Consider the following 15,535-nt stretch of genomic DNA (forward strand, 5'->3'; position numbering starts at 1 on the left):
CTGACTTGAATATAAATTTTATACCATTAATTTATTGTGTTTAATAACATGTATTTCTAATTACTGTGTTTACCATTACAACAACACGTCCTGCTTCTGTACCTTCACGTTATTATTCATGTAAGAAAAACAGCAATTATAGGAAATTGTTTTATTAAAACTGATACAAACATTTACATGTGTGAGAATTTTTGTTTGTATTCTACACTGATGATGTGATTTTACATTTTCCCACAGGAAGTGTTGACATGCAGACGGGATTTACAGAACATCCGTTTTCTTCAAAAACAGACAAATGAGCAATTCCACCGTTTTATATTATTATTATTATTATTGGTGGTGAAACAAGCTGAAATCTACCAGTCCTCAGCGCTTCACGGCATCATTGTGATCCACAGGGAGGAAAAACAAGCAAAAAGAAAGGACATTAACAGAAGAAAGATTAGTTACATTTGAGAGCAGGATAGAAGAGAAGGAATGTTGGCTAAAAGAGTAACTGGCTGTTGTGTTAATCTTTGAACTCCGTCTCTTCTTCACGTGTCTCTGGTTGTGTGTGTGTGGTAAAGCAGCGTCGTCTACGATGCCTCGCTGACCACCATGTCTCTCACAGCCTGGAAAGCTGCGACCATGGCACTCAGCTGGATCTTCTCGTCGGTTCCAGAGGCGAGCCGGTGTCTGAAGAGACGACACGTGACCGGTAAGAAAAACTTAAATCATCTGCATGCTTTATTAGTATGAATATTAACTGATTTTGAAGCATAAACTGTCCCACTTACTCAATGTCAGCCAACTTGATGAGCAGACCAATCCGAATAGCTGGAGGAAAGTCCACTTCAAGAGGGTAAAAGAAGAAAAAAATGAATAACACCATGCATCTTCACAGGTAAGTCAATAATGTAGTTCAGCAAGATATTGTAAAGTCTTCAGCTTATATATTTCAGCTTTAAAGAAAGTGTTTCAAGCTGAAATTTCATGCCATGTTTTACTGTGGCCTCACCTCTGTGTATGAGTAAATGAACCTCAGTGAGGATGTCATGCAGGGCCAAACCTTTCAACGTCTTCAGCTGAAGGATTTCTGCCAGCAGTGTTAAAGAAACAACTCGTTTAACACAGTTAACAGTTACATACTTTTTGCCATCAACATGCAAAAGAAATACATTATATATAGATGCAATTTCAAGATATATATATATATATATATCCTAAACACAGTTTCACAAGCTGTAAAAAGCAGGTAGGGAACACAGTAAAGCCTCAAAGAGACACAGTGAAGGATACGCTTATATGCTGAAGTGAAGTCTTTGTTCAGAGACCAGTCAAGGATGTTGGCGATATCTGAGCGGAGAGGGTGACCTGTGCACGTGTAAACTGTGTCCTCTGTGACTTTCCCATAGGCCATACTGGTGCTCTGAAACCACAGAGGTACAGTCAGTCCAGGTGACCTGATGCTATACAATAATAACCTGTCAAGTTTTAAAACACTGTCCAGAAAAGAACAGAATGGAGCAGTGAGTCGTTTACCTGAAGTATGTTGAGAGATCTTCTCATATCACCTGATGATAAAGTCACAATGGCCTTCATTCCATCTGGAACTACATCAATACTACAACAAAAAAGAGTCACTCTTTAAAAACCTTTTTACATCTACATGAATTTGATTCATTTAAATGTTCACATCACAACTTAAACCAGGATATAATAACTACGATGTGAAGACTGGAGAACATATCAGAACCATCAGACTAGGGATGGGACTTTTTTTCGACAAATCGATCAACAATCGACACGTGCGCACCTTAACAAAAAAAATTAAATTTAAAAAAGTCGAAGTGTCACAAACAAAAAGTTCACGACCAACGAGGTTAAAGAAGCTGTGCACGAAAAGGTGAGCCTGCTGTCCAGGCTCCCTGCGCTCTCACATGATGGTGTGTGAATTGCAGAGGACGAGTCATGGCCCGTTTTTTGTGAATGGAATAGGTGAGGGCGGGTCGGCAAGGTAACTATGGAGCTTTGGCCGCTGTCCATGGTGCTCAAAGGCTGGTTTGTAGGATGAGTGTGTGACCAGTCACCTGTAACTTTAGCCTACATGGTGACAACAGCAGTTCTCTCCAGTGGCTCTGCGTGTCCAAGCGTGTGTGTGTGCGTGCGTGCATTGCGAACGACCTTGCGCTAATGTTTAGGACGGGGGAGGACACAACGATAAGCCATCTACACGAATGAAGACGGCATCTCACCCAGTCAAGATCCTGCCCTCTGGTGGACACAACAAGCGTAGGTTCAAAAACCTGAGGTGTCTGGCCACTTTTTTTGCCCCTCATTTTTATTATTGCTGCTTTTATGGTCAATAATGGACATTACAGCCATGTTTTTGAGCCTAAAACGAAGTAGTACAGTGTAGAATAGTTTTCATGCCCGCATTGCTGCAGTTGTTGCTGCTGTAAAAAAAATAAAAAATAAAAATCGACAAAAAAATCGACACATGGACCCCAACAATCGACTCTAAAAATGTTTGAAATTCCCATCCCTACATCAGACAAACCTCTCCTGCTGGATGACGTGCTCCAGCCGTGGGATCATCTGGTCTGGGTTCAACGGGCCGAAGCGAAACCTGGTGCAGCGAGACTGCAGTGCAGGGATGATCTTAGACAGGTAGTTACAGATGAGACAGAAACGAGTGTTTTCTGTGAACTTTTCAATCACTGAGACAAAGAGAGAGAGGGAGAGAGAGAGAGAGAGAGAGAGAGAGAGATAAGTGAGAGAAAATAATGGAAAACAGAAATCGGAACTAGGGTTCCAGAAACTCAGCATGGGAAGGACCCATGGAAACCCTGTACTTAATGCAACACTGCCATGTTATTTTGTTGAGAAACTGCTAATAGTTATTAAATATATTTATATTCTAAACTGAAACTAAACTTTATTAGAAACTGAGCAGATAAAATCCATAAAGTGATATGTTGTGGTCATTAAACAGCATAGCTGGTTGGCAATCTGTCAGACAAGCATGCAATTAAAAATAGTAAAAAAAACAACTATAATATCTGTAACATGAAATGTGTTATAGTTGTTCAGGTGCTCACTGGCAGTAATGATCTGCCACACAAATGATTGTATTCACTGTGTTTCACAAACTCAAAATATAGCTAGTGTTTATTTGAGCCTGTAATTCAGCAGCTGCTCACTGAGCCATGCGGATCACAGTGGGCGACGCTCTGCCGAGCAGATGGCCTTACCTCGACGCAAGGCGTTCTGGGCATCCTGGGTCATGGCATCAGCTTCGTCCAGTATCACCAACTTGAAGCCCTTCCTGGAGGGCAAGACGGACAATCAAAAAGATTACCCTTGTGTTTCTGTGTTGCAGATGACATAGTGTTAGGATTGTGTATTTTCAATTTTACTTGAAGATTGTCCGGGTGCTGGCAAAGCTTAGAACGGGGCCTCGTACTACATCAATACCTCTGTCATCTGATGCATTTAACTGTGAAATAATATGCCAGATATATGTGATACAGTATCTGTTCAAGAACCAAGAGGAAGAAGACAGGATGAATTAAAAGGTGGACTGGAGGAATCGCATCATACCTCTAACACCATGGAGTTGAACTCCTTGTCCTTGTAAAGCTGCCTGGCACATGCGAGGATGGTGGAGGTCTTTCCTGTTCCAGGGGGACCATAGAACAAGAGATGAGGAAGTTTGTCCTCGCTGATGAACCGCTGGACTGAGGAGAAGGAAAAACAACATTTAAAATCTGAATATGACAGGGTTGACGATTAAACAAAATCTTAGCTAAGCTAAGAAGAGGAGGATGTCCCCTGTGTGGAAACATCTAAATTTCTCCCAACAAGGTATGTACAGTAATATTTCTACAGAATATTTTTTTTCTTAATGATTAATATTGCAAAGCAATTTATCTTCAGCTGTCATTACTTTTGTACAAGGTGAAGTGTTTGCTATGCCCATTTGGGCATGTGCGCATTCAAATATCATGTTTTTGGTTTTCTTTATTTTCTGCTGGTGAAATTAGAGCTACAGAGCTTTCCAACAAGCCCCTGATCCTCTCCCTGTGTTCAGTATTCATGTCAGTAAAAGCGGGCGTAAAGTTGGAAAATTCATTAATAGTGAGAAATAAAATAAAAATTAAACATGAGTCAAAGTGTTTAATATCCTGCCATCTTTACGCATGAGCGATGTGTATTGTGAGCAGTTAATTGTATGACCAGTTGCGGTCACTTTGCTTCAGCGGTGGACAGAAACCCTCCGCTTCACCTCCACCTTGAGATCTGACCATTTCTTTTTAATCTGTGTGTGTGTGTGTGTGTACGCTGCTCGGATCCCACGGGATTTACAGTCTCACACACACACTCCGACTTAGGTCTTTTTTGTCATATTTATCCCTTGACAGGGTACCAAACAAAATCTCCCTGGGTGTTTTTATTCATTCACTAGAGTCTCTTGCTCAAACTGTGTGAAATTCCTTTTCTTTCCTTTGTTCAGTGCGTTATTTGATCAAAGAGGTGAATCTCAGGGTCTGTTTAAATTGATTTGCATATGTAAATGTGGAGTGAACAGGGAGGAGTTTGGCACCTCTGCATGTGCGCTCAATTCCACGTTGATTTGGTATGTACAAAGGGAACGTGCTTGGATCCATGTGTACGCACACTTTGATACATCTGAATTTATTTGTGCTGTGTGTGTTTCTGGGTTTTGGCGTACGCCAAGTTTTAGTAGGAAATCCACGCAAGTCTTTGTACATGAGGCCCCAGGTGAGCCATCAAAAATGCCATGATAATATAGCATGCAGTAATGGAACTAAATTATATAACATTTTACAAGTGTAATAAGATAATGTGTGTGATATTTATATTTGTGCTTTGTTTTTATTTTATTTCCTCAGGAGAAAAATCTCAAATAGATGAAGACCTGGTTAGCATAATAGCATCAATTAATCCAAGCTATGTTCTCCCCACTAAGAAGGTAATAAAAGTATTAAAATGGTGCTTTTACTGAATAAAACCATTAACAATGTGGACAGGCAGGACTGAGGCTCAAACCTGAGTCCACCAGTCACAGGACAGCCACAATACACACTGCTACAGAGCCACCTCATACTTTTAAACTAAATGCTTTTTCTTTCCTTTAGGCCCTGAAAGCTATGGTGGAGGCCAGGTACCAGGAGATGAAGGAGAAAGCTAAGGCCAGCATTGAGAAGGCAGCAGCTGTAAGTCTGACATCAGATATGTGGACCACTATCAACACAGAGGCCTACATCGCTGTCACCTGCCATTGTGTCAATGACTACAGCACATTAAATACAGTTGTTTTAGGAGTGCAACATTTTACATGCCTTGTAACAGATGGGGCTGCCAATAAGAGAGCTACGGCTCAAATGTGGTTTAATTTAATAAAGGTTAAATAAAATGCCATATGTGTAGCTCACACCCTTAACTTAGTGGTGAAGAAGGCCCTTGAACAGACCCCTGAAATCTCTGACATCCAAGCCAAGTCCAGGAAGATAGTGGGATATTTCAGGAGCAGTACCACTGCAAAGGTAAGTACTGTGGCGTAATTTCGGTTTCTTTAATGCTACTTTAGTGTATAATTCTGGTGCCTTGACACAATGAATGATTTTTTAATTGTATTTTGTCAGAGGAGGCTTGCAGTGGTACAGGAACAACTGGGGAAGCCTCAACTCAAACTTATCCAGGAAGTGGAAACTCGCTGGAACAGCACTGACAATATGCTGTAAAGACTGTTTGAGCAAAGAGAGCCAGTGGGTGCTACTTTGGAAAGTCTCACAACAGACATCTCACCTATTTCATCAGAGGAATATGGTATAATGTCAGAGTGTCTGATTGTCCTAGGACCATTTAATGACGCAACCACCGAGCTCTCTCGGGGAAAAAAGGTGTCTGGCTCAAAGGTCATACCTTTGCTTGCTACGGTGGATCATTGCCTCACTGATGAAATTGGAAAAACCACCATCCATTGGGTCTTCTCTGGCTGTGAGCCAAATATTGTAAGGCTGGAGGACCCCCTTCAACACTGGGAGAGAGAAATATATCTATCCCCATTTATATAAGTTAGCAGTGGCATTCTTGTGTACGCCTGCCTCATCACCTGTGAGCGGGTGTTTTCCAAAGCAGTCAAAAAAAGAAATCGCCTAAGACCTGCCACAGTGGAGAAATAGTTGTTTTTAAATAAAAAACAATGATGTGTCCCCTAAACCATAATCATTGGCCATACCGCAACTTCTTTATTTTGCTGACAGTTTTATTCACAGGCTTTTGCAAAATGCAAATGAAGCTTCAAGAAGGTTTGCACTCGAGTGAACCAATTGGATGAAAAGCTTCAATGCTTCATCCTCCCATCACTAAATACAGTGCTTAACAAGTAAAATAAATACATAAAATTGTTATTTAAATCATTTGTTATTTGCCAAATAAGCAACAATAAATGGTTTACTTTTAAACACGTTTTGAAAGATTTCCAAAAATATTTATGATCTCTTATTATTAATGTCAGATGGTCTAATTAGAATGTTTAGGTTACTTTGATTGTCTATATACTTACGGGTGCTTAGAATATCTTTGTGTGAGATGAGATCATTCAGTGTCTGTGGTCTGTATTTTTCAACCCTGGAATATTGAGCAGAAAACACATCAATCAATACTGTAATATAGTTACACCATATCGTTACACTATAGTAAACAAGTTACAACGAACGCGCAACTAATCAACTCTGTTTCATTGCATTATCCTTGAACAGACTTAATTAAATTTGATCTTTTTTATAACATCTCACTGATGGAAGAGGGACCATATGCTATATACTTCGCCCAGTATTATCTACTTTGAATGATTGAGTGCCACTGTTCAATTCGGCAGGTATGGGTTTGCACCATGTGCTAATGTAATAAACAAACCAACAAGCAAAGCGAAACTCGAGTTATTTAATCGTTATGTGAGCCGAATGAAAGCCAAGGTCCAGTGATTGCACATCGCATATTCAATTCACAAGGGTGAGTAAGATAATATGAATTATCAGACAAGTAAACGTTCTCACAAGACGAGACACTGGCGTTCTGCTCCTAGTGACGAGCCACACTATACAGAGTATCTACCATTCTAGCTAGCTAACAACTCTCCTGACATGAACAGAGATTTTAAACTCACCAGGGAAGATTTCGTTTCTGTAGTGGCGCTTTGTTTATGGACGCCATGTTCCCCCGTTAACAGTGAATGTGGCTCAAAGTGGCGAAAATAAGAACTTTACTTGTTGCACGTACTTCCTGACTGCAGCGTTTGCCGCGCTCCGGCTACACAACAAAACGTGCCGTGACGTCACGGCGCACGACCAACCACATACCTCCATCCAGCCCTTCATGGGCGGGGCCTCGGTGACGCGCTCTCGTGTAAAATACATTTCTGGAACAAAAATATATTCATTTTGTAGGTTTATATTCCCATTACTTTTTGAAGGAGTCGTTTAGTTTCATATAAGTTGTTTTTAGTTTCATATTATTTTGTGTGTGTTTACGTTTAGTTGTAGCCTTATACGTTGCCACAGGGGGAACTATAGAGAACTAGGCAGGGTTATTGAGCCTGTGCACAGGTGTACAGACACAGTAATCAAGCACTGGTGATTTACTCCTCGCCACTGTCCCAGACAACTTCCGTAATTTATATCCATATCAGGTTATTCTGCAGTTTGGGTTTGTTTATTATGTAAACTATGCATTAAATAGGAATCTCAGTCAAAGTGGAGCAGCGTGTGGACATGATGAACATTGAGGAGCATAACAAATCATCTTCACCAACAGCAGCAGCAGCTGCAGGTAAGTCACGCAACTTTTTTTTTTTTTTTTTACCATCCTCTTTGCTGCTTAAACACCCTAAGAATGACACATTATTATTTTTAATCATATAATATCAGGTGATAGTATGTAATTAATGCAGTATCAACAAAGATTCATAACTACAGACTCTCTTCTGCCTTGTGTCCTGAAGTAGTAAAGGTATCAGAATTCATCATGATAACATGACAGATATTTTTAAAATGTAATGTTGGTTGTGTTTGGTCTTAAAAAAAAAACATTTTTCTCTACGTGCTGGCTTTGATCATGCCATCTTCTTTTCCTTTACACACTCCTTATTGATATACTATTTTTTATTTGTTTTATTGTGCCAGCTTGTCTTAGTGTTATTTTAAAATATAGTCTATGAAATATATTAATTTTAATAATACACAGGGAGCATACGTAGCGTATAGCACATTTTTAAAAACAACAAAGTTACCAAAGTGCTGCACAACAGATACAAAACAGTAAAATAGAGAAAGTTAAAATAAAAAAAATAAAAATAGTTAATTAAAAGCATATAAAAGGCAACAACCATAACCATAAGATCAGATAGTAAAAGACAGACAGAGACCACACAACTTTCACGCTGTATTAAAAGCCAAGGAGTAAAAATGAGTTTTTAGGCGAGATTTAAAAGTATCCAGTCCCGCAGTGGGAAAATTTACATTGTTACAGCAGCAAAGAGTAAAGATAATAAATGAATAAAACATCCACATCTTTGTCACTTTAATGTTAAAGGTGAAGTAAGTAGTTTATAGTGCCATCTAGAGGAGAGGCTGAAATTTACAACAAAGACCTGCTGCTCTGCTCACCCCCTCCCTTCCCTGAGCGCTACGGTATCCGCAGCTGATCAAATGTCGTCCTCGTTGTCCTTCTCCGTGTCAGCAGATGAGGTTCGTGAGGCGAGGGAGAGGGCGAGCTACCGCGGCCGTAGCAGAGGAAGCGAGAGAGTGGAGGCGGGACTTACGCAACAAGTAAAGAGACGCTTGATTTGTTCTCTCGCGTTTGTCCTTACAGGCTCCGGTAGAAACATGGCGTCTCGCTGCTAACAGTGGCAATGCAACCGCGGCCCGCGACCATGTTATTTTACATGACTTTTTGAAACACTACGAAAATGAAACAACAACTATTATACATCGACTAGACAATGCAGGAGCACATAATATATATAAAAAAGTGGATTTTGGGTTATATAAACCCATAAATACTACACAGTGTCCCTTTAAAAGCCAAGGAGTAAAAATTAGTTTGTAGGCGAGATTTAAAAGTATCCAGTCCCGCAGTGGGGAAATTTACATTGTTACAGCAGCAAAGAGTAAAGATAATAAATGAATAAAACATCCACATCTTTGTCACTTTTATGTTAAGTTATTAAACATTTAAACTAAAACCTATAGTCAATAAAGACCTGTGGGGGCTTTAGGTGCAGGGTGAACTGGATGAACAAGCCCGCTATCAACAAATGTGAAACATGCCAGGTGGTCCATGTTCGGCCGACCGACACACCTGCACAACAGGCTTTGGACTTCGCCCTGATAGGATCCAACACATATAGATCCAGAAAAGGAAGACATTGCAAAAACTTACTGAGTCTACTGAGGGCGGACCTGAAAGAAAGAGGACAAGGACCGTTGCGGTCAGAAAGAAACCTACGGGAGCTAAGGAAGCTTGCGACGAACCGGACTAAGTGGAAAAGATTGAAGGAAGACTGATTGTGGCTGCAAGATGTTTGTACTACTGCAGCAGCAGAAAACAGTGGACGACGACGACGAACTGTACATTTAAGTGTAATTATGACCATTTATTATTATTATTATTATTATTATTATTATTATATTATTTGTTTCTCAACATGTTTTCCCATTATTTAAACCAACAATATGCAAAATAGACACAATATGGCACCAATCTCAAGACACATGAGCAACTGTGTGGAAAATAAAGAAACAAAGGCTTGAGAGACAAAAGTCAAGAGAGTAAAACGAAAAGAAAAATGTTTCCTTTTCTTAAGTTTATTATTAAAACAACTATATTTAAATAAATTAATTCATAACATGTGAAAAGTGTTGGAACACTGAGCCTATATACTGCACTGCCATCGCCAATCTCGCGAGAGCTGCTGCTCACGGACGGCGGTGCTGCTGCTGCTGCCTGGGCGATGCGATGCTGTTGCTGAGGGTTTGATTGACAGGAAACATGTCGGTGCGGTGGGAGCGAACCGGGATGCAGCTGCTGCCACGGGAGACAGGGACAACCTGCATCCAGTCCCCGCAGCAGCACCTTTAAAGCAGCGGGCTCTTCCATGGACACACGGCTGCTTATCATGCGCTGAGCAGCTTTTTCATTCTTTTTTTTCTTTTCTTTCTTTTTTTAAACATCCATTTGAAATCGGTGGAGGAGGAGGAGGAGGAGGGGGGAGGGACACTCAATGGATGCTCTGGTAAACCGTGCAGTCCCGCTCAGCGTCTCCGTGTTGTATTCGCTCTGAGACAGAGACACCTTTGATGAAACAGCAGGAACTGTTGTGGAAGGACTGTTGTTGCAATGGAGTCGTCTCTCTCACGGCTCAAAGCGCGTCTGTAAACCCACAACATCTCGTTTCATGGCGTTCTGCAGCTCGCGCTGCTCCGTGGACTTCTCCATGATTCTTTTCTGAATTCTTTTATATATATTTTTTCCCTCCATCTTTTATTTTTTAAGTGCAAAGAGGGAAAAGAGGATCAAACTATGAACGAGGAGATGACAAAAAGCGAGGAGCAGCATCTTAGTTTGCAGAAAGCCTTGCAGCAGTGCGAGTTGGTGCAAAATATGATTGACATAAGCGTTTCTAGTTTGGAGGGTTTACGGACCAAATGTGCCACATCCAACGACTTGACACAAAAAGAGATACGAACGCTGGAGGTAAGAAGCAGCAGCAGGCTGAGCAGAATGGCTGAATCTGTGCATATTCATATAAATCAATAGAGAGGGGTTTGTCTCTCATTTATTTCTAGGCCACTGTGCATATTTCTCAGCGATACATGCAAAGGCTTGCGTAAAAGGCGCACTGCTATATCTGTTTTGTGCAGTGCAATAAATCAAGAGGCTTCGGGACTGCAGTGAGCTATTATGGACTTGCGCATTCTGCAGGTGGCGGAGAGAGAAGGTGGCTGATCTCCATCAGAACATGCGAGGCCTATAGGCAGCCCGTGTGTTTACAATCCATACGACAACCTGCGCAGCTCATAGTCCTCGCAGCGCATCCATGCGGAGGCCCTTGCGTAACGCCAAAAGAACGAGACTGTCCTCCTCGAAAAAACGACCACATAAGGTCCTATGTACAAGCAGCGTATTACGACCGCCCGTTACGTTTGAAAATTAAGCGACCTCTTGCGGTCGAGTAATTATTGACCCTCCGGTGTCTCACGGGACTTGTCACATGAACTTTGACCTTCGTTTCCAATCAACATCGACATACTAAGCGGGGGAGAAGTTGCATCCCTTCGTGATTGAACATCGTAGCATTGGTAAATTGCGTCCTTGCAGTATGTTCACAAGCGGCAACGTTTAGCTAATAAACGTTTATTATTAATCGATCTGATGAATTGACTTGTATGGGGCACCGTCTAGGTAGGAAGCCACATTATGTCTGAACAAACTTTAAGCCACATTTTCACTCCACAACAAAAAAGTAGTTCCAATTACGATCCCCAGAAGTTCTGTTTTCATTTTTCAAACGTTGCAGAATCAGTTTTGCCACACCCCCTTCAGACGGTGAAACAGAGCGAGTGCAGTAAAAAAAAAGTGCTAAAATAACCCTAACCCGGAAGAAAGCTTAAGGAAGTACAATTTGTACAGGATTGCAATATGGAGGCGTGTAGTGCGCTGCATGTTTTGTAGTTCTAAAGTGTCAGGCATAATAAAAGTTCAGGTTAAGCCTATTTTTTGAAGGTGTAACTGGGTTGGGTATTAATTCTAGATACCATCACTGTGCGAAATACAGGGGGGTCTTGGGGGGCTAGACCCCCTGATTATCATTGGAGACCCCCTGAAAGCCTCAAAAGCTTGAAGGGGGTCTAAACATGTCACAGTGTAATTGGAAAACATGTCTTTTTTCCTTAAGATTTTTGTAATTTCAGCGTTACATATATGATCTACATGCATAATACACATGCTTTCTTATCTTATATAACCAGACAAAATGTAAATGATTTTATTTGGAATTTTGTATTTTAATGTTTTAATTAATTGCTGGCGCTGTGGAAAAGGTCCAACAAATGGGAGATGGGACCCCCCAATTATTAATGAGTATTTCGCACACTGGATACCATACTAGATGGCGCAGAACCATTAAAACGAGCTAGTTTCTGTAAATGTTTTGGTTAATATTAGCACTTATAATATTATCCACTGTATTTATTCTAGATACTATACTAGATGGCACAACAACATTAAAACACGCTGCCAACATGTTCTATTGTTCTCAAATGTTTATTAAACACATTTACTGTACTTCTTCTTCTTCAGATTTACTAATCTGACTATACGTGATACTGCAATACCGAAATGCTCTCTTGTTACCAGTGGGGGCGCTAATGTAAGAAATGCTCCCATGGATCGTATTTGAGGGCACGCACAAACGACCTATGTGGTTGTATGAGTTGGAGGGCTTGTTGGAACCAACATATTCCTCGAATTGTTACAAAATATCATTATCCCTTCAATTGGCCCATGCGTGAAGCCGTCATTTGCGTTATGTAATGGCCATAACATCCAAGTGTTGTTTTGAGATGCAAGAGCGTCCGTTTTGAGAGCACTTAAAGCAGTCAACGCACTGACGAGGCTGTTACAGGAGATGCCATAAAGTGTGATAAGGTCACTGGACACTAAAGGCCTGTCACTGTGTTTTGGCGATGCCTCAGGAGATGAAAACAAACACCATTAAGTGCAATAGATGCAATAAACTCACTGCTGAGTGTGTCTGTGTGCTCTATCGGACCACTCAAATATATTACAGGGAAAACTGCAGAGGAACACCAGCAGACACACATTTAAGATATTAACATATCCTAAAGCTCCATTGTGTAACTTTGGTTGCCAAAATACAGTTGTAACTAAACCTGTACCTCACCCCACAGGTGAGCATGCAGAACTTTTCAGAAAGGTCCACTCTATAGTGCAACTGTACCCTTTCAAGTTTCCATCTTACCCCATTCATGTTTCAGAGAACTTGGGATAATCCCTTAACCTAAAGATCACTGACATTCATATGGTTCAAATAGCGAAGGGGAGCTCGACTCTCCTGAATAGGGCACAAGCTCCCTCTGAAAGCCTACTTTTAGGTTTAATGAGGTTCCTGAAATAAATAATAGTAAAATTGATCAATAAGGATTTTTATTCACTTATTACCGACCAATGTCCGATCTTTTGTCCACGTCTCCAATAATAAGAAACCTTAGTGCTATTTCTGCTGTTGCCACCCATGTGTGGCGGCGCAGCACTCATAGTTACACTCATAGTACTTTGCAAATGACCTCGTGCATGTGACACGTTGAGTCGTTGAATATTGCTTCGTTTCCACCGTCCTGTCATGTGTCACTACATACATGGAAATACAACACTGCTAGTGAGAAAACATCTGGCTTTATCAGTATTACGTGAAGTCATTGGACAGAGGTTTGAATCTCACTGAAATGTTCCAAACTCCATCTATAAGTGCCTTGTTTGGGCTCTGAAGTGAAGTTTGAAAGTGCCAAGGAAGGAGAGACTAACTCATGTTATTGTGCTGTCAGTTGTGAGCAGGCTACAGTGTAAAGATAGAAGCTCATGTCCTCATACTGTTGTCTAAATTGTTATTATATGATAAATGCTGTTGCTTGGCTAAGGGAGTGTATGAAAATGATGCTGAGGTTAAAAGAACATTATTTTGGGAAACAGTTTTATATCCTGACCCTTCAATGTGAAGATCAAACAACAACTTAACTTGTCCCTTGGTTGAAGAAGAGCATAGATTTACTCATTTCTAGACATAAAACAACACTTGTTAAACACAGACTCATTTGGACAATCTGAGGCAAACATGGATTACAACAACATTTTATCATTATGTTTTGTTACATTGCCAGTGAAGAAAATGTCACAATATATACTTGTATTATTGCATATATTTCCAGACTGTGCATTAGCAGTAATGTGTATGTGGTAAAAGTGAACTTTCTATTGCTTAAATCCTTTCAGAAGTTACAGAAACAACTGTCCTTAGTGACGTCATAACAAGGGGACAGCCATAAGTACAAGAATGAACACAAGCGGAGATGTTTCTTGCTATATGCCGACTATGCGTATGCATAGGGTCCCCCAAGCCACCAGGGGGCTCCAAAGCTGCATGTTGGGGGGCATTGGGTTGTAGTGCCACATGTAAGGGTTAGGGTTAGGGTTCCTTACTAATTCCAATATTAGTTATAGCATATTAGTATATTTATTTTCTGTGTGTGTTTTCCTCCCGCAGTCCAAAAACATGCAGATTTGCTAATCGGTCACTCTTGACCGTAGGTGTGAGTGTGAGAGTGGACGGTTGTTTGCCTCTGTGTCCCTGTAATGGACTGGTGACCTGTCCAGGGTGGACCCCACCTTTCGCCTCTTGTCAGCTGGGATTGGCACCAGTGCCCCCCTGTGCCCCTCATGTGAAGGATAAAGTGGTAGAAGATGGAGTGGTGGATTATTGTGTTGCTGTGAGAAGTATAGTGGATAGTTCACACCTCATTGAGCTGTTTGTACCTGATGTGATTCTGCTCAGTTGAATGCAGGAAATATTATGGGATGTTGTTGTCCTTGTTGTACATGTCAAAAGTGAGAAAATCTATCTTAAATTGCTATTTTTCAACTTTTAAAGTTTTAAGTTTCATGAGGTTTTTCTTATTTTTATTTTTTATTTTTATTTTTTTAAAGGCATATTGGGGCAGAATAACCAGCAAAAAACATCTGACTCATTACTTTAAAAATTATTTGAAAGAACCGCAAATCAGACACAGCAGGACCCTAGCATTAATTTAAAGCCATTTTACCAGCCTCCAAATGAACTTTCTGTGGCCTGCCACTTAATATCAAGTTATAATGAATTATTTATGTATTGCATGTTTGTCATTTGAGTTTTAAACTTTTTTGTCTCCACAAGATTCACTTTCTAGTGTCTCTTGTTTGCTTCTGGGCAGGTACAGTAGACAGTAGTGCACAACTGAATCAATGCTGTTCTTCTGAAAACAAACTCCTGGCACAGATGTAAATTATGACGGCAAATATGATGATGATGACGACAATTCATGATCAATTATGACCAATATGAGATTACTAATTTAAAAACTGTGTGTCAAATGTCACATCTTCAGTACCCCCAATGGTCAAGTGTTGCTTTGCATCAGGGCTAGAAGATGAAACAATAAGTATTGTAATATACTCCTGAAAACTCCTCAAAATTTTAAGACCAGTTGAAAAATTGCAAGAAATTACATTTTGCACTGTTGGATCTGAAGAAGGTTCTAAGTCGTGCTTCAAAATGCAAATAGAAGAAATGGTAGTGAAAAAAAAAAAATTGAGATTTGAAATTTATTGCAAACAACCATTAATAGGCTGTTCATCAGCTGATCAAACATTTAAGACCACAGCATTTAAAAGCCTAAATCTTTGCAAAAAAAAGGAT

At 40.4% G+C, this 15,535-nt stretch overlaps 2 protein-coding genes across 3 annotated transcripts in view; one reads left to right on the forward strand and one right to left on the reverse strand.

Annotated features, from left to right (window-relative positions):
• Positions 1-575: 575 nt before the first annotated feature.
• rfc5 (replication factor C (activator 1) 5) lies at positions 576-7,291 on the reverse strand (the record flags this gene model as incomplete). Its single annotated transcript, XM_083904417.1, has 11 exons — positions 7,175-7,291; positions 6,572-6,636; positions 3,583-3,719; positions 3,399-3,478; positions 3,234-3,307; positions 2,540-2,699; positions 1,522-1,603; positions 1,279-1,408; positions 998-1,075; positions 777-831; positions 576-675 (listed from the first exon to the last, which is right to left on the reverse strand). Exons 1-11 carry the CDS (start codon positions 7,219-7,221, stop codon positions 576-578), a joined length of 1,008 nt encoding a protein of 335 aa, XP_083760543.1. The 5' UTR covers positions 7,222-7,291.
• Positions 7,292-10,587: 3,296 nt separating this feature from the next.
• ksr2 (kinase suppressor of ras 2) overlaps positions 10,588-15,535 on the forward strand; it is a gene marked incomplete at both ends in the record, with an annotated part of 102,109 nt that continues 97,161 nt past the window's right edge. For both annotated transcript variants that reach the window (XM_083904435.1, XM_083904434.1), the window contains one exon: positions 10,588-10,761. In XM_083904435.1, the coding sequence (XP_083760561.1) occupies positions 10,588-10,761 (174 nt within the window). The remainder of the gene's footprint in view (positions 10,762-15,535) is intronic.

Source organism: Microchirus variegatus (assembly GCF_963457635.1).
Source record: "Microchirus variegatus genome assembly, chromosome: 18".
In the NCBI taxonomy this organism is placed as follows: domain Eukaryota; kingdom Metazoa; phylum Chordata; class Actinopteri; order Pleuronectiformes; family Soleidae; genus Microchirus; species Microchirus variegatus.